Source organism: Temnothorax nylanderi, unplaced genomic scaffold, assembly GCF_030848795.1.
Source record: "Temnothorax nylanderi isolate EJ_2023f unplaced genomic scaffold, tnyl_v1.0 TNYL_tig0053_pilon, whole genome shotgun sequence".
NCBI classification, from domain to species: Eukaryota; Metazoa; Arthropoda; class Insecta; order Hymenoptera; family Formicidae; genus Temnothorax; species Temnothorax nylanderi.
This window is the reverse complement of record NW_027249115.1, coordinates 101,055-125,559: the sequence shown is the minus strand read 5'-3', so window position 1 is coordinate 125,559 and position 24,505 is coordinate 101,055. Positions and strand designations below refer to the sequence as shown.

General features: G+C 40.9%; 2 protein-coding genes across 7 annotated transcripts in view; one reads left to right on the top strand and one right to left on the bottom strand.

Moving 5' to 3' along the window:
* Positions 1-12,056, bottom strand: part of LOC139772728 (LHFPL tetraspan subfamily member 6 protein) — a 94,812-nt gene extending 82,756 nt beyond the window's left edge. The window contains exons 1-4 of one of the 4 annotated variants that reach the window (XM_071706616.1): positions 10,443-12,056; positions 6,308-6,426; positions 1,777-1,952; positions 957-1,055 (exon numbers count right to left, since the gene is read on the bottom strand). In XM_071706616.1, coding sequence (XP_071562717.1) covers positions 957-1,055; positions 1,777-1,952; positions 6,308-6,426; positions 10,443-10,532 — 484 coding nt within the window. In that variant the 5' untranslated portion in view covers positions 10,533-12,056. The remainder of the gene's footprint in view (positions 1-956; positions 1,056-1,776; positions 1,953-6,307; positions 6,427-10,442) is intronic. The other 3 variants (XM_071706617.1, XM_071706619.1, XM_071706618.1) reach the window with 3 other exon arrangements.
* LOC139772732 (uncharacterized) overlaps positions 1-24,505 on the top strand; it is a 178,345-nt gene that overhangs the window by 135,686 nt on the left and 18,154 nt on the right. The gene's annotated exons all lie outside the window — the stretch shown is intronic.

Sequence of the window (24,505 nt, the reverse complement as noted above, 5' to 3'; positions counted from 1 at the left end):
CGGCTGGATATTCGATAACCCTTTAAAATCCTATCAAAAAACGAACGCATACAACTGAGACCGCGTACAAAACGTCCCGAAATTTCCGCAGTTAATTTTATCGACGGTTTCTTTCGCAAAATCGCCTTTTCGCGTAACTCAGAAAAATGTCGAGATATTTCGATAGAATCCTCGAATTATACAAAAAAAATTCAGATTATTTTAACGCTACGATTTCTATTTTATGCAGCAGCTAGACGAATATTTTTGTCGGGTTTTATCGCGCAGTTAAACCGGATGCGGATTTACCGGAGATGATCTGCGTGCGGGATACAACGTATGCATCCGTAGCCACGGCAAATCAATAACGGATCATCCGGGAATTGAAAGGCAAATCAACGGATCGCCAATGTCGAATCGCATCGTTACGTGCCGCGCTGGGAAATTACGGCAAATCAGAACCTACATCCGGAGGTTAGCGAGACGTGGATTTGTGCGTCCCGCGAAGTTACAAGAGCCATAAGTCTCGACTAGTTTATGTAAAGTCTCGAGGAACGGCTGTAGATCGTTGAGTGCTCGATAAAACGCTCCGGGAACTCGCTTGCGAAAATGCGGAAAGTTCCATTACCGATTCTAGTCCATCGTCGTCATCGCCGTTATGGTAGTTACGTCTTAAGAGTAATCACGTATACAGACACACGTCCGCAAATTTCGCCGTGCCGCATCGAAACGGCAATTTCTCGCTGAAGACGTCGTTAAACTAGGAAACGAGCAACTAAGGCGCAACTCTCGTCGCGCGCGCGCACGTGCGAGCCCGTTAATTAGTTATCAAATTAAATCGATAACTCGCGCGCCGCATTCCGCCGGAATTAAGTTCCGGCACCATTCCACTCGGCTCGCATCCCGCATCCCGCGGTACCGTCTGCATCGCGTTCCCGCAGACTCGAAAATGATGTTTGAAGGACGAGAGTACTCACCGAGATTGTAAACGTTGGCCCCTTTCCCACAGGATTCGCGTACCTCCCGATTATCCCAGCCTATCGGATACATGACTAGACCGCCGCATATCATCGCTGCTGTAACAAGCAAATGAAAATGGCCTATCAATTTTTAACTACACGCGCTTGAATTTCAGCTGCTATTAAAAACCGTCGGTCAATCTGATCTGTTGATTCTTCTGTATAGAAGTGATAATATTGTTAGGAGATAATAGGCTCTCGTTCCCTTGAAAATATTATAAACATGAAGAACATGAACATTTTAGCCAAAAAAAGCACTGTTCATTTCGTGATTTTAACATTGGGTTTTGCTTTTCTCCTGAGAAATCAGTATTACGACATTCTCGACTTCATTCCGTATCGATCATGTCGCACAGAGTTCTATGACTCTATCATTTTTCGAAAACGACCCTTGAATGCAGAAAAGGAGCAAATCGAGAATAACGAACTTGGAGCGCGTAAATGGAATACGTCAATGGTAGAAGAAGAATGACGTTGCCATGATATCTATTTTATTTAGGGACAGTTCATTATTTCGCTGCAAAATGCGAATCTTTCGCAGCTCCGTTGAGTTGGCGTCAGTTTGACGAGCGAACGGCTTGTCTTTTTAAAGGTGCATTATTTTTTCTCTCTCATGCTCAATAAAAAGGGTTCGAAGCCTATTTTATCTTATTCAACGATAGGCGGAAAATATTTCTCTTCCCTAAATGATAGTAACGGCACATTTGATGATAATGACATGTTGATGTAGGTATCGCTAAATTATGAATTGCAAAAAATATACTCATAACATACTCACCAGCGAACAATTGTAAGGAGCCTAGAATTCTCGTGTGTTTCGGCGTCCTGAGAATATGCGGGAGGAATGATGACGCTGCTGCTAGAAGCGTTAGAGCGCCGATCACTGCGATCGCGACGCCGATTCCCATTGTGACTGTGCTCGCCTGCCACCAGGCACTCGGTATGTCCCAAAAACTACAACGAAAGTTGCAGTTTATGATGGAAAATTCTCTCAATAAATAAATTAATTAATCAGGAAAAAATTAATTAAAAATCTCGTCGTTTGAAAAAGAACATGTAATTTTATGTGTGAGAGAATGTCCATAACGCAGATTCATCAAAAATTTTGAATATTTCTCGCGATATTTTATATATTTCCTGGTATATTCAACATTATGTTGCATTATATTACAACAAAAGGATTCACATCGAATAGTTATTGAAGCAAATATAACATATTATTTATTAGTTGTAATAGGACGATTCGAGTAACATTGAAGCTCCAATCGGCGTACAACGTATTCATCGCGAATTTGATGAAATAAACTTTATTCATTATTTATATATTTGTCTTTCTACATTAATCAATAACAACGTGTGCAGTTTATACGACAAAATTAGCGCGGATTTATCGAGCCAGTGCCTCAAGCAAAACGGAGCAAATATATTTTCATGTAATTATATCCTGATGCAATAATATTACGGGAACTAACTCAAACGTAAAATCATTTGGCTATTGCATTTCGATGTACGATTAAAATTTTCATGGCGAAATTAAACAAAGTTAAGCTAAATTATATTATTGTTTACAGAATTTTCTGGTATTTTGAACAGGAATTAGTAATTTAATGGCATCATGAAATTTGTAACACGATTTCTCAGCTGATATCTTTGTGTCAGAATCGCGACTTGAATCTCTTACACGCCGAAAAAATATCCTATAATTCACCGACGGAATATAATAAAGCAAACAATTACGTTGAACGCAAACGAACTTTGCGTTTCATAGAAATTCAAAAAAATATAACGTTGAATATATTCCAAATAAAGAATCGGCTTTGAAATTGCCGATGCCGAAAAGCGAAAGGGTGATGCGGCAGGATATGGAAACGAACGGAACGTAACTATGCGGAATATTTTTCGTTCTATGCAAATATTATTCGCGAGAGATATCGTCGCGTAAAATATCGTATTATCTGTTTTTAGCTTCCCGAAGTTTTGATCCGTTAATCACGACCAAATAACGCAATATTTTTTGCGGCGTGCAGTCTAACGTAAAATATTGTATATTGTTCGCTTTTTTGTTGCGTAAAAAAAATGGATTATCAATCGAAGCGAGCACTGCGAAGTTAAAAATGCCCCTCGTTTCTCGTACATTTTCGTAGCTATTCCCTCGACCTACTATTTATTTCGGGGGTGCTAACTCGTACAGCTTTTCTGTGTCAGTTAACTTTAAATAAATCCAATTCTCAAAATATTTTAAACACACATGTATTGAAATGGCGTTGCAATAAGTGGAACAGCAAAGAATATCCCCAGTATTAGTAATAATAATATAAATGATATCTCTGAACAATTTAAGAAATTATTTTATAAAGCTCGCCGCGAAACGAATCGTCGATAAATTACTGAATTGACTCCACGCCGAAAGGTAACGTTTATAGAACTATCGAATCATCTCCATTTGCAGAGACCGGCTATTAGCACTTATCGTGCTTGTACCGCTTGCATCAGGGAGAGGAAGAGAAGAGAGAGAAACACATTTCGCGTGCGTACGATTATGCTATCGGGCGCGTTTGGTTAATCGGGAAATTACTTGTGATACAACCGACACTTTCGAAAATCAGATATTGAAACAGTTGTAATGCGGACTGACAATGAATGAATCTACATTGTGATGCTGCAGATGAAAAAAAAATGACTTAATACATGGCAATCGAAGTGCATCTTGCAACGTTAAAAACGTCGGCACCAAACTCTGTAAAAAAGTCTGTCGTTAAGATTAAATTTTCTTTAAAAGGCCGGCATCGCTATATCTAATTGACAAGGGATGAAATCCAACGAGTGGGTGAAACTTTATTCGGTCACGAATGCATTGCAGATGAAAAAGGAATGAGAACGTAGGGCGGCTTCGTCGGATAGTACCGACACCATCCGACCTACATATATACGAATTTGCGGAAATTAAATTAGAGATGCATACGCGCGGGATACATATTTTTATATCTTTTTCCGTAGCGAGATATCGTTGGAAAAAGTATAAGCTGAATTAAATCTGCGAATGACTCATTGTCAGCGCTCGTGTTTGCCACACGGTATTCTCTCAGTGGGAAGTACGCTTTTTTTTACAGAGAAACCTTCCACAGATATTAAGACAATGCTATAATCTCATCTTCAGTTACATTGTGATAATAGTTATATACCTTAATTAACGTGATGTTAACGTCAAAATCCGTTCGCTTTAAAACTGACTCGAGAGTATATAAAGCGTGTTATAAAATAAAGTTCTGTCTGTTGACGAGCGTTTTGAAAAATACATAATAGTGATGTACGCACGTCAACTTTATTTTCTGTCTTTTCCGCTATTGTATACATACTCTCGTGAAATAAGAACAATCTCCATACAATTCCGTACCGCTGTTGACATCATCAATACATATGTAGCTAAATCGATCATATTGTCCGTCTACAACTCATATGGGGCGCAAAATTGCAATTCTCTTTTCACGAATGATAGCGAACAGATAAAACTCATCGATTCAGGCGACATTAAGTTAAACTTGAGATGAATTACTATTTCCGCGGCCATCTGCGAAACATATTGCGTACGGGTCCAAAAGTGATACACGAGTGCGGAGTGTTAGATCGATTAACGAATGCGGGGGACGACGATAAAAAAGGATAGGAAATTTCCATAATTTGTCACGGGTCGATGCGTCACTTTTACCACATACGCGCAAACCTTGCGCGTATTTTCGATCGCGAATCCTCTCCGTAGTCGATAACGGACGGATCGTAATTCGGATGTGGAATATATCCCAATTTCTGTTTTCAACACTTTCACCGATCCTACGAAGCAAATACGGGGATTCGATCGTTCAGTTGCGGATAGTACTCGATAAAAAACATATAATACATAAATATCTTCATATTTTGCGCTAGAAATGCAAACAAATCCGATTAATCACGCGTGTGCACGCGTTTTATCGTGATTATTGTTACGTTCATTATTATGATTATTATCGGTACCACAACGCAAATAAATGTATACCGATTAGTTTCCTATATTGATATTAATAATATTAAAATTATTAATATTATGGAAATATGTTTTCATGCATACTTAATGCACGAAAATTTATTTTAATGCAAGCTTAATGCAAGTTACGTGTAACTTATATATATTTTTATTTACAAAATGTAGTTTATAATTCTTGTTGTTTATCGTTTTTGTTACAGAGACTCTGAAAATATCTGGTTTTAACTCAATTATTTTTGCACATTTTAGAAGCTCAAGAGGATTGATCGTGAATTAATTCCTGTATTAAAAGGCAAAAGTGGTTCGTTTATTTTAGGTAAAACAAACAAGAAATAATTATTTTCTTTTTGGAGTGAACTTATGATTTGCCATGTAATTCTGAGTTTTGTGCACAAAAAGGAAAAAAGACCGCGTCGTTTCTTTTGCTTCCCCCCGGCTCTTTATAATTCCCTTTGTTAATAATAGTCTTTCAGTTTCAATGCCGCGGGGCGACCGCGATTTTTACGACCGCGCACGCGGCAGAACTGACGTAGTTCACGAAGAAAGTTTTTATAGCGCGGTGTGCCTGCTCCGTTTTCCCACGCGATCGCGACATCCGCGCGAGGTATTTCGCGAGAAATTATTCTACAGGCCACTTGAGTCCGGCTGAAATTATTCAGATTCGCATTCCGGACTAACCCGTCCGTCGTCGAAACTTCAAATTTTATCCCATCGCATGCGGGTCACGAATGCATGCAAATCTTTTTTTGCCACGCGCACGGCATGCTTTGTATAATTGAAATTCAACGTAAATTTACGATAAATGTTCATTACTAGTAAGCGTTTATAATCCTCTTTTATGTTAATTAGATTGTACGACGTCATACGTACTAATTATAAATTAATAAGTAACATATATAAAACATTTCTTTTTACATATATATATAATAGAATATAAATTTTACTCTGTATCGCTGTCAGAGGCAGCGAACATATGACTTTAATTTGATAATATAACGATTCGTTTATTTCACACATTGCACAATCTTTATCGTGTGAATTATATTTTATTACATTACATAGGAGATCTCGTTAAAACGAGATAATTAAAGACGCGTTTAACGAAAAGCATCCGGCATTCGTTGACGAAATCGTTATCATTTTAGTCGATCGGCGCAGAATGACTCACGAGAACGACTCGAGCAGATTCGCGAACAACTGTTCTTCGCCTCCTCCTGCTCCTTGGAGAATCGTAATCGTAGCTACGTGCTTGTGCTTTGATATAGGAATATAGCGATGCGAGAATACGTACCTGGAGTACCTCGCGCACTCGTAAACTATCTCGGGCGTGGCGTTGGGCGCCCTGATTCGCGGATAGTTGCAACGCCGAAAGGAACTGAAGTACGCGTCCGCCTTCCCCAGCAGTCGTCCCTGAAATACACAAGGCCGCAGAAATACGGCAATTACGCTACTGCGTTTTAGCGACAGGCTTTATATAATAAAACTATACAGAGCATCGCGCGAAGCTCGCTAACTTTGAAATCTAGAGAGCTTAAAATTAAACGGCCTGATAAAAAGTCGATTAAAATGCAATAGAGCTCATAAATATTAAAGAAATTTGCAAACTTAATTTCATCCCCCTAATGTAATTTTCCTGAATTGTTTGTAGAATGGAAGGTAATTGCAGGAATAAGATGAAGAATATTTGAATAAGTGTAAGGTAGAAACGTTGACGTCAATTTGACGTCATTTGAATGCTGCTGATTCGTGACACGAAGATCCTAGCGTCGCGCGAACATGCAACAGCAAGAGACTTGTGCATTCTATTCATTTATATGCGAAGGCGATGGTACAGCAAGGGAAATTTTCTCCTCTTTCCAACAGATTTTACACGGCGCCAAAGAAACGGAAAATGTCTCGCCGTTCTGTTTGAATGCTTTTGATTGCTTCTCTTAATACGGAAAAAATATAGCGCGACCGTCTGGCGGAGGAGGTGGTCGTAATAAGCTCGCTTGTCGTTTGCCAAATGCCGTTTCCTTCGAGCACATTCCTCCTTTCGCGTTTGTTTCCATTAATAAACTGTAATAAAAGTCACCGACTAAACATAAAATTGCATGATTTTATAAATAAGTTATTATTTTTTAAAGAGCTTTTCATACCGTGTCTATAAATAAATCTCTACGTTTTTTTAAATAAAAAATATATGTAATAAAATAAGTATTGTATATTTATAAAAAAGAATTATCACAATATATTTTTTATTGAAAACAATTTTTTTTAAGTTTGTTTTTCTAATGTAATAACCAAATAAATTCAACCAAAAATTATAGCATTAAATAAAGCTGTGAAAAAGATCGTATTATATATGTATAAATACACACACAGAGAAATAATATGTTCACTTATAAAAAATTATATTATATTATTTATGTAATATATGAAAAGTAAAGTGTGCGTTTATATAAAAGTTTATTAATAATATACATATTTATTTTATACAAATTTGATGCCACAAAATGTAGCACTTAATTTGCACTTATAAACCTATACATGTATAAATCTATAAAAAATGAAAGGAGATGAAAATCATGTAGAGAAAATAATTAATTCTAAAGAGAAATCCCCCCATCCGTTAATTAAACCGATGAAACGCTTTGGATAACAAGATTCCTTTTGTAACAAGGCTTCCCTTATAACTCTAGAGTCTAGATTCCTCCGGTGATTCGCTATACCGCGAACCGATACGTCATTAATCCTAAACAGTACAAACGAGCTCTCAGAAACGAATCATATCCACTATCAACAGTAACGAGATCTCAGAGAAACAAACTGTAACTTATCTCACCATCTACGAACCGAAAGCCTTAAAAGGATTTATCAAAGTCGATTCATGTACGAAGTTAGCTGCCTAGAGAAAATGCAAAATAGATTCGAAGCGGAAGAAGTTGCGATTTTCTGACCGTATAACACTGAAAAGCGGGACTCTATCTTTCGAGAGGCGGTTTCCGTTTGCAACGCGACGCGTAGAATATGAACAATTTGGTCGCAAGTGCGGACTCCGTTTGTAAACTACCTCGAATCTGCGACAACATCGGCCAGGCCAAGTAAAGGCAAGTAGTAGTCACACGAAGTACAAAGTTACCCTCTACTCGACGATATTCGCCTCATCAACTTCTCTCTACCAAGTTGCCGGTACCCAGAGCGTTCTTGTCTCATTCAAGAATCTTGTACGCGTAACGAACGTCTCGGTAAGTTTCAAGGACCGAAATTTTGCCTCGCGTCACAGCCAGAACTTTCGTTACGCTTGTTGACAATCCCGGACTGTAGTTAGAGTGAAATCATTCAATTGTGTGAATTACGGTACTCGACAACGTAAGCACGTCGTTATTTTATCACGTTACCATAATTATCACTACGATCTTATAAATATTTTTATTAACCTTTCTTTTTATTGATGTATTCTAGAAAGTTTTAGATTAATAAACAATATAATAACTTTGAATCCTCTGTCATATTCGTTGGTACAATATATTATATAATTCGCGTATCTTTCATCACAATATAAATTTTTCTTCAGTTTGCTTTCTTAACTTTGTCAAACTACCAATTACGTTACAATACGTAACGAATATCTGTATATTAAGACATTTACACCGTAGAACTAATGTTTCAGTTTCGCTCGTGGTTTAGAACGAAGAATCTGATTACTATCGCCGCTCTACAATCCATCTTGTCGGACGACTCGAGCTCGTTCGATTTCTCACGTTTTCTTTGCTCTCCTTTTACCTCTTATTTCTCTAGCTTCTCTGCTTTTCTTATTTCCAAGTTGCTCTTTTCTCACCACTCTCCGCTCTGTATTTCGCTTCTTTGTCGCAAACTCCGCCGCTATTCATCTCGCCCGATTTTACATCTTGCGCACGAACGGACGGATGCGAAAATAAAACGTAAATAGCTAGTAACATTATCCACTGTATAATATTCAACGTGAATAATGTTGCAATTTTATCATAACGTTAAAGCTCGCGAATGCAAAGGTGCTTTAAAACGAATATCCGGAATATCCTTTAATCCGCGTTCTGACAAAGGCAGGCTTGCATTCCCGGCTCTCAGCTAATTTATTGAAAGATACATCGATATACGTATAATTACATTTAATCGGATTACACTTAACTACACGGCAGGAATGAAAAATTAATAGGAACGGACATTGAAGAGCAGCCGTTGCGCCGTTCTCGTAGCTCGTAACTCGATCTTGGTACGTAAGTCCTGAAATTCGAGTTCGCGAGTTTTAACCGTCTAATTTCTCATTAAATGGCTCGAGAGAGTGATAAATAGATTACCGCTTGAATATTCGAACGAGTGTAAAAAGCACACGATGTAAGAAGCAACGTAAGACAAATATACAAATTCCGTTCTCTCATGAATTATAACTTCAACGTAGATGTGCTGCGTGCCATAATACGCCAAATCGTTCATTAGTCAACAAACTTGACGCCTTATTAAAATCGCGAAATGTTCTCGGCATGTCGTTCAAAGCTCACAAAATTATTGACATCGGTACTTTAGTGGCCAAACACGCAAATTTCGTCGTTTATCGCAGTGCCTATTAAATCGCTTTACGATCGTGCCAGAAAAATTGTCGCAGTCGTCAAAATCGTCGATACGAGGCCCTCCGACGATAAGCGAGAACGACTTTCTTCATATCTCCATGTCGTCATCGTCATGTTCGCGGAAAGGCAAAGTTCTCGTGTATATGTATATATACGGCGATACGTTACACGAATGGAAGTCCTGAAAGTGCGCGAGCTACGATCGTACGAAATTCCGAATGATCCTTCGACGATGTCGCAAAAATGCGAAAACCGAGCAAGATAAGTGTAGCTACAGCGAACTAGCACTCGATAAGCATAATTCTAAAAGTTGTCAGTCATGCCAGCTAAAAGTTATTGGTCATTCTGTGCTTGTTCGCCAGTTGTCCGATGCATATATATCGGGATATCAACCGGGATATCATCGCAGAACTAATTCAGTTGTGATCGGAAATAATGTTATTTTATCGTATCCGATTGGACGAGTTGCTTTCGTATTTATCGGTACGCTGCTTTATCGCCCCATTAATGTCGCACATTAACGACCATCAGAGCGTCGATGTTGCCGCGCGATAGAAAGAGAAAGCGATATTGATTTGATTATAATGGAGGTATATTTAGTGCTGGGGGTTCGCGCGAGAATCCAAGAAAAACAAGAAGCAGAAGGTACGGAACTCTCGTGTTTCGTTAATTATTCGCGGCTATCTCATAACTCCCTCAAGATTCTCTCGCGATTAACTGCTATAATCTTTAAAAATTGCTTCAACTCCAAGGAGTTGAAGAACTTTCGAAAGATAGATCCCAGCGTCTTCTCGTAGCGGCATAACGCAATTAAGAGCGCGTAATGTGATCGCTCACCTGTATCCAGTAAGGCAGGTAAAAACCGGAGCACGCCAGGATCGAGGCTACGGTGGACAGAGTAGCCCACAGCACGCACAGCACTGTCATCTCATCGGTTTAGAAGCGTCCGCCTCTCTCCCTCACGCACCGCAGTTCATTCTCCATTCGTGCATAACTAGGGACCGCCCTCCCCTAAGCGGTATCAGGATTACGAACTTCGGCGCACCCGCACAGGAGAGATCGGTATCTGCCTACGTGGACAGCCGATCCCGACAGCTGCTCTCGACAACGTTTTGACCCTCGTCGATGTTAAATCGCCCTCTCTTTACGTCATGGCTGGCAAAAGGCGCCGATCGATCGTGCGAGTGACATTTATTAGGGTATTGATGTTCCTGTCGCGGCTCGTTTGACACTCGCGGGACGTTAATTCCGAAATCGATCGACCTCTTCCTAATCGCGGATCAGGACGTGCCTGGCGACGCGTTCCCTCTCGAGTCCGAGTATCCGAGTGTTTTAATCATTCCCTCTTGATCATCGGGTCTTCGTCGTCGTTTTCCGATGTAGCACCGCCGAGAGGCCGCACGCGAAGCCGTTAATTCAGCTTCCGCGAGGAATTACTCCGCACGTAAAACGTGACCGAGGTGTCGCTCAGAATATCACTTCTCCGAAATGAGTCACACGGTTAATTCCGATTTCCCGCTCTGTAACATGTCTCGCGCCGCAATATTCATATCGAGTGACGACGAAGCGAGGGCGCGATTTCTCGCTTACGCAGGGAGAAACCAATAAGAAAGTTATCCTTTCAAACGATCGCACAGTTCACCCACTAAGTACTCGAAGTTCCGTGGTCGATCCACTCCGTTTCCACACCACAACTGCTATCCAGATTCAAGAAGTTCATTATTCCGCAAAACTTATTAACGCCGCTTGTTGATGATTCTTCTTCGACGGATGTCCCAAAGATCGCTCCTCGAAGTTACTATGCCATATCGATCGTTGAATCTGGCTAATCGTTCGAAATGCGGCGTTTATTGGAGAACGTCCGATAGAAGAAACCCGTGATGTACAAGTCGCATCCTTTGTTTTTCCTGAGTCGCGTTACTAATTTACCAAGAGTCCATTTTCCATCGAGAATCCACTTGTGGACTTAAGTTCTTGCAGATATAGCACTTCGTTCCGCTGCCAGACGCTTCCTCCGCGGTTAATTATAGACCTGACCACCGTCGCGGCTTCGTTACCCACGCTGCGGTGTACGCTCTCCGCCGCTCCGCCGCGTTCCCGATAAGTGAAGCATTCATGTAATAAAATATTCGTATCATCCGAGATACGATTCATCCGCCTCAAAGCCGGGCGCCGCCACTCTCACGTCCGCTGCGGGCGCGAGAAATCTCGAGGAAATCACGAAACGGAAAATTGATGTCCAGGTTGACAGCGTTTTCGGTTGAAAATTTTAATTTCAGCTCGATGACACCCCTTTCTCGAACGAATGGAGACGAGACGACTGACGACGAAAAGAATATAGCGTGCGCGGATGTTACCCGACGTCGTCGTCCGTCGTCGTCCGTCGTCGCGTCGTCGTCGCGTACGGCGCCGCTTCGTGGCTGCGACTGAACGGTTCCGTTCTCCACTCGGAGCGTTCCTCCTCCTCCTCTCTTCTCGCCTCTCTCCTACCCATCCGCGCCTGTTCGTGCCGCTCCGCGCCGCGCCGCGCCGCGCCGCGACCGCACTGTGTGGGAGAACCGAGGACTGAGGGCGCCCAGCGACGCACCAGCATCCAGCATCCCGCTCTTGGACATCTGGCGAGCACACGTCGTGCACGCGTGGAGAACGGCGACACGAATCGCGGATACACGCGTTACACGACGCGACGGACGTGTGCGTGCGCAACGTAACACGTGTACGAATCATGCTGCTCCGTGGACCCCGTATGCTAATGGGAGATCAAATAATCGCAGTACGTTCACCCCTTTTCCACCCCCATTACCACCCGTTAATCGTCGTTGTCCGAAATTTCCAACGGTGATAAGTTGAAACCCAAAGTAGGACATGGTTAGGAAATATATTATCTCATCGCCTGTTTTTTATACGTAGGTTAAAGCAGCAATTGGAAAATCTTTTTTCCCCCTTATCGATATTTTAACATTAATCTTTCTTGTATTTTTTTCTCTTTTTTCTATGTCTACGGCACGATCGATACAATGACAAACGAACTCTAGCGGGAGTCCCTGGTGTATCGGTTTAGAGATGAAGGGCTCGATGCTTCAGTTGTCATGGCTAGGCTAAAATAATTGAGGGCTTATACCGCCCATACATACTACTACCATCACTCATTAATAATATATATCGCGACGTATCGTTTAATATAACAAACCGTTCAATTATTTTAGCTTACTATATGGTGTCTCAAAATCATCAGAAATCTTTTTATTAATGGCAGGTTCTTTAATCAATTTAAAGTCGATTTCTCTTTAGCAAGCATGTCGAGGGATCAATAACTTTCGAGGTATAAATAATAAAGAAAACAAATAAATGATACAAAACGGCCAATTTTCGAGCAATTAAAGGATGTTGAAAATATAATTAATAATTTCAAATAAAAATATATGCATTCGTGTTAACGTTTCTAAAATAACGTTTTTAAAATAATAAAGAAAACAAATATTTTTACTTAATGAGATTTCGCGAAGGCAAATATATTAAGAGAAGAAAATTATATTTAATTAATTTTTTAATTAATTTTAGGTATAGTTTATTTTAGGACAATTTTGATTTGCACTAATTACAAAAATATGTGATGCAAATAATTGAAAAATGACAATAAATATTATTTTTTTAAGAGGACAAGATCGACAAAGAATTTGTCATAAAAGGATAGTCAGTGATTTTCAGACACCCTATATACGATGTTACAATTTATCACCAATCCTACTAGCTTACGTAGAAACAATTGCACGGCACATGAAAATGAACGGATGAGACAATAAGACAATTCTTGATAGCGCAAACTTGGCATAGATCCAGAAATGATAATACAAGGTGGAATGGTTCGTTGCCAAATCAGAAACACTTGCTTTTGTCACAAAAATCCCCTCTGCTTGAAACACGGAATTAGCTCGTAATTGCTAATGAAATTGTGTAAGCCCCAATTCTATGTATATTGATATGAGGCGCTAATGCACAGCGTCACCCCTTTCGCCACAAAGCCTCCCCGGGTCGGAATTGACAATGCGTGTGACCTGCCCCATGCATCGAGCCTTTAGAAATTCGAGAAATCTCGTCAGAGAGTTCAGCGGGAGCGTGTGGTTGGTAAAATTGAAATGTCTCGACCAGTGAAAGCACCATTTGGAAACGTTATGATTAAAGAGACTCGTTACGCGTTACGTATAGCACGATACGAGAGATATTCTTTTATTATTTTTTATGTAATATTATCTATACCGCACACGTGTATATATCCAATATATTTTCATTATGTATTCATATTCGTCTTACATGTAGATCGCTCGTTTGGTAAATCCGCCACCGCATTGTTGTTCTGGCCAGCTCTGCTCCACGTCCATTGTGGAGAACCTCGTTAACATTTCCATCATCCATCATCGACATAGAGACGCTCTCGGTCGTTCCCGCCGGCTATCGACGAACACGGATGGTCCCGTTTGGCACCGGCTATCAGTCGCATTAGGAAAATGAACTGTTGGTTTTTCTTCGCAAGCGCGGGACAACGACAAATGCAAAAAGCCGTGAAATAAGAACAAAAGCGGGACCAAAAAAATAAGCGTGATAAAAAATGGGGAAAAACCCGGAAAAGGGCAGATCGAAGACTCGCGACGAAAACGACAGCCTTGATGTAACGTTCCATTTTGCGTGTAACGGTAATGAGACTTTTCTATTCTGCTGGATTGCGCAGGAGAAAGCACGAGCCTTTCATCCATCGCTCGGCTTTTCCATGCATGCACGCATATATATGTGTGGATGCATGTGTTCAAATTAAGATGATCCGACACGCTGGTGGGACGAGTAAATGGTTTCAAGTGCGGTAAAGTCTCATTTCGCTGTAAATATTATCGAGTTTTATGGTCGACGCTCTAACACGCGCACTGCCGCGAAATATCGTTTGCGTAAGCACAGTTTTATGCGCTGCTTTACCCGCTCGGTTACACCGCATTACCGCCGGCTATAACATCGTCGCAACAATAATTTTAATCCACCATCAATCGACGAGCGTTCGCGAAGAAGATCGTCAAAGGGAGGTCCGAGGAGAAACAGCGGTGAATGCAGTGAAATTTTCTGAAAACGGAGAGCGAACTCCTTCCCTACGATATCATCGCGCCAGTCCCGAGTCTCCCATCTCCGAACGAGAAAAGCGCTATCCCCTCAAACAGATTATGAGTCCCGGATTTATTTTTACGACTGGCCAGATCCCAGCGTACTCGTCTCTGCGTTGAGGAGGAGGAGGAGCAGGAGAAGGCGAAGAACTGATACCAGCTCCCGACTCCCGCTTGATTCGATAGCGGTGCTTCGAATCATGACACCATAAAATATATAACGGCGCTTTTTATAGAAAGCAACGCGAGCGAAAATAATCATCACCGAGCGTCCAACGATCGAGAAGGAGAAGCGGAAGGGGTGAAATCGTTAGATCACCCTTTCATTCAAGTATATCACAGACGAGAGCAATGAGCAACGCATCGTTCCATTTGATGCATGACATCAGAATTGATTTAATGCACGTTTTCGCGTGCATCGTAAACCGCGGCTGATTACCCAGCTAGGAAATTGAGATACAGACGGTACGCGAGACGTACGAGACCGTTATTCCTTCCTCCATCCGCGCTCTTATCTCTCCCTCTATTTGCCCGGGTAATGAGCTTTCCGCTACCATATCGTCGTCGCTAACGTTACCGTAGAGTATGCCAACTCCACGGACGCTTGCCCGTCCGTAGAAATTTCGCGTGCATGAAAAATAACGGGGGTTATCGGCCTTCGCTATCATGGGGCTGAATACATTCCAGACAAATTATGTATCGCTGGGATCAAAGACAGGCGACGGCTTAAAAAAGATGATTTATCGGATAGCGACCTCGCTTCCGACTGTTATGGTACGATGCGTCAAACGAAGTGCTGCAGGCAAATTGCGCACGAATCCTCCTCTCTTTTTCCGTCTCTATCTTCCGCAATGAGGGAGATTTTACAAAAGGAGATCGAGCTCAGGATATATAGCCTCGCGCGCGGCGCGCCGGATCGAGAAAAGAGTCTTATCTTCGTGCGACCACGAGGTTGACTGCTGAATAAATACGGTCGATTCGATCTGCCACCAATGAACTTTGCGATTTGCTCGGCTCGGTCAGTGCCCGGTCTTGAAACGCTGTAAAATGTGAAGACGTGAATTGAAGAACGGTAAAAGCAGGAGAGGATAAAGGAAGACGAAAGAATGAAAATATCGGGAGGAATGACCATCTCTGTAGCATTAAATTCAATGTAAGAATATTTGTAGGAAGGCAATGTGGCGCAGGAATAGATGTACATTTTAAATTTGCGAATACTGTTCTGTGCACGCTAGCAAGAACTCGTCGTTCTTGTTACATAACATTCATACGATATGACGGCAAATTCGCATTCATATTTCACGTAGTATTACACAAATAGTCGGCGTTTTATATGACAGATCGGTGTAATAGCGAGGGCTCCGCAAAAAGCAGCAGTTACAGAATCGCGTTACATGGAAAAACTACGCCGTCCTCTCGCACACACGAGGAACCGAGCAAATTCCTCCCTTTTCTCGCTCGGTCGAATTAATCGTTCCGCCGGAAAGAATTCATTTCCCCATAGGCGCCTAATTACGTGCTTTTTGTCGATCGTTCTACGCATCATCTGATTTGTCTATCGCCGTCCGATGTGAGAGAAGGAGAGAGACATGTCCCGATGGAGAATCAGTTGACATCATGGCTTACTATAGCGAAGCGAACGTAACGTTATAAAAGAAAAAGCAATGTGAATTTACAGAGATGTATCCTCGATCGAGAGCGATAACTAGAAAATTATTATCTTTAGTTAGTCTCAATTTTTTAACCGGAAAATTGAAAGACCGAAATAATATTTCTGTGAATTAGCGTTACCGCATGCTGTTGCCTGTCCAATCTTCATCACTGTCGCGTATAGCTTGGTAGTGCTTAGGTATGCTGTCGACAAGTTTTTCTGACGTAGTCTCGAAATAATGGTCGCCACATGGCTCCGGCATGACGCTTGTTTTAAAATAAAATATTTTTTCTTTCTACAGGAATTTCTGGCTGAATCTGAAACAGATTGATCGTCTATATGCAGGAAACTCTCTAGATAGAAGGCGTAACGGAATTATTATCAAATCGTATTTAGAATCATGCGAGTATCTTAATTAAATGCTTTCAGGAGTCGAGAAGACAGTTTAGTCTTACAGACTGTAACAAAGCTAGAATGTTTGCCAGTTAATAAGAGTAGCAGATAGTTGTGCGGAGTCTGCAGTGCCGCTATTGAGTACTTAAGTGACAGGATTCCAACTTGAGCCAACGTCGGGGGTCAGACCGACGTCGGCGCCGACGTCGGCCTCGCCGTCAGTCCCGACATAGACGACGACGTAGACGTTAGGTGGGTAGCATGCTAATGAACTCGCCTACCAGCGCGGAACTTATAATTTGCTAGGAGCACTTTAATCAAAGAGCAACGGGCAATTACAATCATTCTTGGCATCTCTCACCAGTTCTCCTTATTTCGATTCGTTTTGAGTTTGGCGCGTAAAAAAGATTCAAAAAGATTACGGTAAAAAGAATAGGTATTCCTCGTCACACGAATATTCCGGAAGAATACGCTGATATTAGATGTTGGATTACAAAATATTTTGCTAGGCGGAATAAAATAGTATATACTAGCAAAAATAAAATTACGATGCATATGTTCACCGATATTTGCATGTTTCGACCAAGAATAAATTTGCGATTTTTCTTCTTATGGAATCATAAAATATGCGTTTAAATCTCTGTAATATTTATTTACTTATTACTTATTAGCAGGTATAATATCTCAAGATCTGTTACCGTTTTTGTGTCCGACAGACACGGAACGATAAAGCTACCGCGGTATGGCGTGTAACATGATTAAAATTGAAACGAGCCGGTTGTGATAATCCGCGATTGTGTCTTCGCGTCGGTAATATCAATTGTGAACGACAAAGAGAAAGATGGAACGCGGGAGGACGAGCAAGGCATAGAGATAAACGCGAGGCTGGGTGTAACTTGCGTGACAATTTGAATATATCAAACTAATCGCCGTACAGCAATAGAGGGGCGCGCAACGTGCACACGTGTACGTACGTATGTACGCGCGGGTATTTATACGCGTCGTAGTTTGATTGTGTTCGATTTTCGATAGCCAGAGTTGGCGAATACGTGAGCGAAATTTCGAGCAGTAACGACCCGAAACTTTCTCGAGATTGACGCGCTTTAGCCCCGGTGCGTGAAGTCGCCGCCGTTAACTCTCGTATCCCATGCATGTCCATAAACTGGTTTCCTATCCGTTAGTCAAATCCGAATTAAAGTTCGCGTATCTATATACGAGATGCGAGCGCGCCCATTCTGGACAGATACATGCATCGTCCGTTTAACGCACCTGTTTGAATTTTCGACATTGGAAATTATCGGTTGTAATATTGGCCGTATAATAAGTGGACGGAGTTCTCTCTTGTCGAAAATTGATTAAAAGCACCTATGTTGAATAAAAATCAAAATTAAAGTAATATAATAGTAATAGTATGTACGAATATATGATTTAAAGTAATACGCAGTCAAACGGATATTTCATAACTTTACATTACTTTTCAAATATGCGTTCTACGTATATTCACCGCAATTAAACTAAATTTCCCGATTCCTGTTTTAACGTACCGTTGCGCTTTTATTAATATGTCACAATTACTCTGTTCAGTTTTATTACCCTTTGTAAGCGGTTTTTATTCTCTCGTGCATTTGGGATTTATATGAGTACATATACATTTCATTCTCTTGTAACAATTAAAAATGATATATATTTTTTTCCTGCGTCATTATTTTAAATCTCTTAGATGTTTTGTAAACTCAGAGAATTATAACTGCCGACATTGAATTTTATCATTACTTATACTTGCTTGATCATTATTTTTATGACTTATTTTGTAATTGTGTATTTCCTAATCCGAAATTTGAAGAAATTAAAACGCAAGTTTGGAACGCAAATGATGTAAATTATAGGCTTGTTTTGTTTCGCGAACTTTAAGACATCAGCCTCTCGGAGACAAACGAGTTATGCCTTGGAACAGCTCGATCGTGCCGTGCCGACGGTGTACACGGGAACGACAAACATCCCCCGGAATTGCACTTTCGCACCCCACGCTTCTCAGATGAGGCGGCAATAAAAATATTGTTTACGACAGGAATAAAACCTAACACCTCATCTCCTTCTCTTCCTTCTGTCGCCGCTCCGCGCTCCGCCGAGCAAACCGCTGAATAAAAAGCACAGGCGAAGAAGAAGAAAAAATACACGAGAACGAGAAAACGTCGCTTACCGGGCGCGTTTTCGCGCATCGTAACGCGGACGGCCGCACGCGGTATAGAATGAAATGAAATGAAATGAGATGAGATAGAACGAAACGAGATGAGATGAAACGAAATGAAATGAGAACGACGAAGTTAGCGGAGCGGGCGAGGAGATGAAACGTGGACGAAATTTGTGGGACGGTGATACGACACGCGGCAATGCACGCTCTCATAATGCGTGCTGATAGCGATGATCACGCTTACGCGTGACACAGAACGCTGCCGTGTTAATTCTGATAGAATTTACGAATATCTGGCCTGCCAAGTTTCCCAAGCTGTGACAAGGACCGTCGAATGTTCTGACGTTCGATGTTAAAGTCTTTCGTCTCGCTTGCTTTTTCGAAAACAGTCAGAATCAGGTATTCGCTTCCTATCGTGTATTTTTACGCGTATTTATTTATGTAAAAAGCATATTAAGACCATATAGTATTAAGACCGAAAGAATATTAAGTTCAATTTCACAACTTTACGTGGTTTTTAGTTGGAATTTCGAGTTGAAAGCACGTTCGAGGATACCATCGACTCGAATTGGATCCAGACTAGACTATTGAAAGTACCATTAACTCAGATTGGAAGTTTCTGGATTAGATATCCGGTATACGCGAGCAAATAACACGATACACGTAGAAACGCGATATAGAAAGGTAGAACAGGAATTATTGACGCGGCAATAACTCGGAAACACTAAAAGGCCATGAATGTTTAACGAAATGCGGATATTCGGATGGTGTGAGGGGTAGAGGGAAGGGGTTTCGACTATTGCTTATTCCACTATAAAACTACCGACTTTCGAGGCACGTTAATTTTACACTCGCGTGTCGGATATACGGACGGCGCCGGTAGCTTGGATTGTTGTTTTTTTTTCGCTGCCAGTTTCACGGTGAGAGAGAACGGAAAATTTCGACGAAATGCAATCGCACGGAGGTGCGAATATATAACGTCGGATATACGTACGATCCTCTTGTCTACCGTATGGCATGACCGCGATGCGCCGCGCCACGCCGCGTGCTTACCTCCCCTGGCTCGCAGACTTTTTCCGCAACTTCGTCGGCGCGAGTTAAAAGATATTGCGCGGCCGTCTAGTAGTGAAAATAACGGGAGTTGCGTTTGACGTAAATAATTTGCATATACCGTGCGCGTACGCGAAGTATGAACGTCGCAAAAATGTGAAAACGCGCGACGTCGTTCACGCATAAAAGAACCATTGGATTATGTATTAATGACATAAGAGCGCGTTTATATATTATTCCAAGGAGTCTAATGGAAACGCCTCTTGGATTCTGAATTTATACGTTTTTATAAAATGCATTATGAGATTGAATCGACGAAATTAACAGTAAAATTGTGGATTATGCACAAATGTCATGTGTACCATGCGGCACGCGAAAGTTTATATGCTATTATCTTGAATTTCTCATAAACTCCAACACAATGGTATAAAAAAGAAGTACCTATCGAGTGTAGTGCAGTCCTTCTTTTGTGCGCGGGCGATTCAATCTCGGGCAACACCAACGGTTTTGATTCACTGCGCGTTTTATTAAAAATTAATTCGCTTTTCGCGACTGTCTTTCATGGTAAAGCCATTTGAAGCGATTTTTGAAGTGTACCCTGTGTACCCGTAGTCGCGCGCGGATCTTGGGATCTTACCGCGTCGTCCGTCGCGCAAAAATATTTAATATTAAATTAGATCGGAAATTTGCGAAAGTATATAAAGTTCGCACAAGGGGACGCGGCATTACGCGGCAGCTTTATGAATGTTTAATGACATTAGAATATTCACGGACGCTGCCACCGCCGAACCGCACCGGGATTTCCACATTACGTATTTTGCGATAAAACTTCGCGTCACGTCACAAGCCGCACTCTTGGCCGCGTCCAACTTTCGAGGAGCATTAATTTCATGCCTCGGTCAGATATACGACCGAATGCTCGGCTACGTCTCGCGGTGCGACGGCGACCAGCACTGTTTCAGTAGATATACGAAAATCCGTCACAAATCCATCCACCAGTCAACCCCTTCGGCGCCGTAAAATTTCATCAAAACACCCGACGCGGGAATGCTTTAATATTATCGTTACGTGCGGGGATTTCTATGTTTGAAAAATGAAATGTAAACGGCAAATGCTTATAATGCGTGATATTTGTATATATACACTAATATAATTATTCTTTTTCCGAAAGTTAAAACATGATATTATTAATTTTCAGAATTATTACATACTTGCAAATTAGATCGGTGATTTATTAATAATTCCGTCAGCACTCCAATATCCTTTTTCCAATATTCCTTTTTCGTTACTTATTTTAATATGCTTTTGCATTTGATAATATAGCTTAAATGAGATTTAATTGTGTGGCAAGTATATTACGAAAGCAAAAATTTTATTTAATTCCGATAAAAATTAAATCGTTTAATGTTTCTTAATTAACGTTAATTGATATCGTGTACAATTATTCTCTACTCGCTGCATTTTTTGATCAGGATTTTATGTAAGTTCGGTTGATTGCGTTACCGTTATCTCTGATAATCGATAAAAGTAAAAATCGATAAAAATTAACCGAGAAAGGACGATAACACCATAGTTCGCGGTTGGATCGTACTCAACACCGATAAAATTTATCGAAATAAATGGGATAAGACGCTTAAAGGCTGAACCGTGTCGTAAAAAAGAAAAGAATTTATTACACGTTTACAGCAAACTTTTATGAGTCAGAAATATGGGTAGATGAGCGCAAAAGAGCGAAGGAACGCGAGAAAAACCGTGAAGCTCCTGATAATTAAATAGCCATGGAGATAAAACCGTGAAGTCAGCATTATTTCTATAGCGTCAAAATAATAATACGTAATATCGAAGTAACGTCAAATATGAACGAGCATTGCTACGGTATCGTTTTTATGCTTCTCTATCGCTTTAAAGAAACAAAGTTAGAAGCCGGTTCTACGCGTCGACAAAACCGAAACTATAAGTAGCGATTTTTACGTGTATCGACCTTAGGAAGCAGCGTTAAATCGGCAAACTTTCGCTATCGAGCTAATACTATCGGGATCGAAGTACCGCGTCTCGCTATCGAATATGCCCGACTATTGGAGTTTCCTCGTAACTCGGTAGCAACTTCTAATTTTACTGTTTTTCTTTGAGATTAGACAGTATAATGTGATTAGGTCGTAGAGATCCGTGGATCGTATGTACCGTGCACCTGAATGTATAATATTTAACGCCACGTTAATTTCGATAAATATTACACTGCTGTATATTTATTTAGCGTACCTAGTATTTTGCGCAAAAGTACGTTAAATCAATAATGACGATTCGTCGAAAAAAAAATGTCCGATACATCTAAATGTGCACACGCATGTTTTATTATGCAATGCATAAATTTTGTTATATAACGTATCGAAATTTATATCCAATATTTACAAAAACACAGTACGGAGATTGTGCGCGAGCTATCGTGCGACGACAGATAGGGAGCGTGAATAAATATAATAAAATATCCGCACCGCAGGCCCCCGTTGCGGCATTATGACAATAATGGTATTTTTAATTTCACGCTGGCATTATTTTCGAGAATTATTTTACGTGCTATTTTTAGCCGCGTTTACACCCCGCTCTTCGGAGAGAGAGAGAGAGAGAGAGAGATCTTGATTCGCGTCAGCAAGGCGCGCCTTATCTGCCATGGAATCCTGTCTGGTTGAAATCCCGTCGTCGTCATCGTCGCCGTCATCGTCGTCGCCGTCGGTTACCAGAAAGAGAAAACGAGAGAAATAGAGCGTGATCGGCGTCATAATATTGTCTCGCGCGCGTCACCAGGACGCGATCTCGCCGCTTTTAACGTCGGATTATCAATCCACCCCGAAATGATTTCGCACACCACTCGCGCCCTTAGCTTCCGCAATGAAGGACGGAATATTCATGAGGCAACGAGAGCGGCCGATCCTGTCAAGTCTTTTATGCAAGTCGTTCGACCGAACCACTTCACGATCCTTTGTTTAAGCGCGATAATTATTAATGGCATTTCGCTATCGTCCGCTCTCCACTGCCCGCAGTGCCCGCCCCTTCCACCGTCACTCGTCACTCGTCGGTGTCCCTCGCAGACAGTCAAGTTCCTTCTAGGCACTTCAGAAATAGAATACGCGAGTTTTCTAAAGATCCCGTCCTAGCTCTTCTGTTGGATGCCATGAATTATGGGCCTTAGAAAGTTCCGAAGAACAATGCGTTCCGCGAAAACGAGAGAAAGAGTTAATTGAAAACTTCTGCGCTTAAAACTGAACTTCGGACGGGGAGCCTATATGCGTACGCTTAATTGGCAAATCGATTAACACGTTGCGACGTATAATAAAGGCTGTCTCGTGAAATCCCGTATTCGTGTGTAATTTCCTAAATGTACTCCTTTGAATTGCAATATTTTCGAAAAGGAATTCTCTTCGATTATTCTTTAGTCCAAGCATTTAATAACATAGTCATTTTCAAAATTTCGCATTATATTCTGTAGAATATCCTTATTCCCAGATCGTTACGGTCAAGAGCGAAATTGAAATTAGCGATAATATTTGATGGTTTATTGGAATACAAATTGCACATCAAAATCGATTTTACCCAAGCACATGTGCCATTATTATTCAAAGGGAGGATCTATCACATCCAAAACATCCGATAACAGTAACGATCATGTATCACGCGATTATCTTGAGCGAGGCTACATATAGAGGCAGTCTCACAATATTGTTAATAAACAAAGCGTGTCATATGTCGATGTAATACTATTTAATAACCCCTTAATTCGGTAAACGTGAATCGAGTTCCACGTAGTAATTCACGATACGGATGTATGCGCAAACGATACGATTACATAAACGAGCAGATATGCGTAAACGGCTCTACAACGTTACGCTACCGTAGTATTTAATCATTCCCTTATCCGGCAAACTCAAATCGAGTTTCTCGCAGTAATTCGCGATAGAGACATATTCGATAACTACGGAGAATGGCCATGCACGATGAAATTAACGAAGTGTATTATTTCGAAATATTTATCGCCAGTGTTAGAGAGATGAGTTAAGGTCATATGAGAAGCGAAATAAGGAAAAGAAATAAAAAATATATTAAAATTGTCGATTAGATATTATAAAAAATTATTTTATTTCTATAAACGTATAAATCCTTCAGGTCATATTAAATTACATATGTAAATTGTGTCTATAACTTACGATTTCAATTTTTTAAAAATGCGCGGATATATCGAAAGGGGATATTAAATTATACTTAGGATAATACTTAGGATACACCGAATTATGTATACCTGCGATGACTTCGTATCACGAGTGAGAATGGGATAACTGTTACGATCAAGATACGACGTGCACGGTTCTCCAATTCTCATCATAACTTGCGAACTCTGTGGAATCTCGTGACACAAGATCGCATGTGCGAACCCTATTACGTGGATAACGCGCAGGATGGCAAATGGCATGCGCGGGGT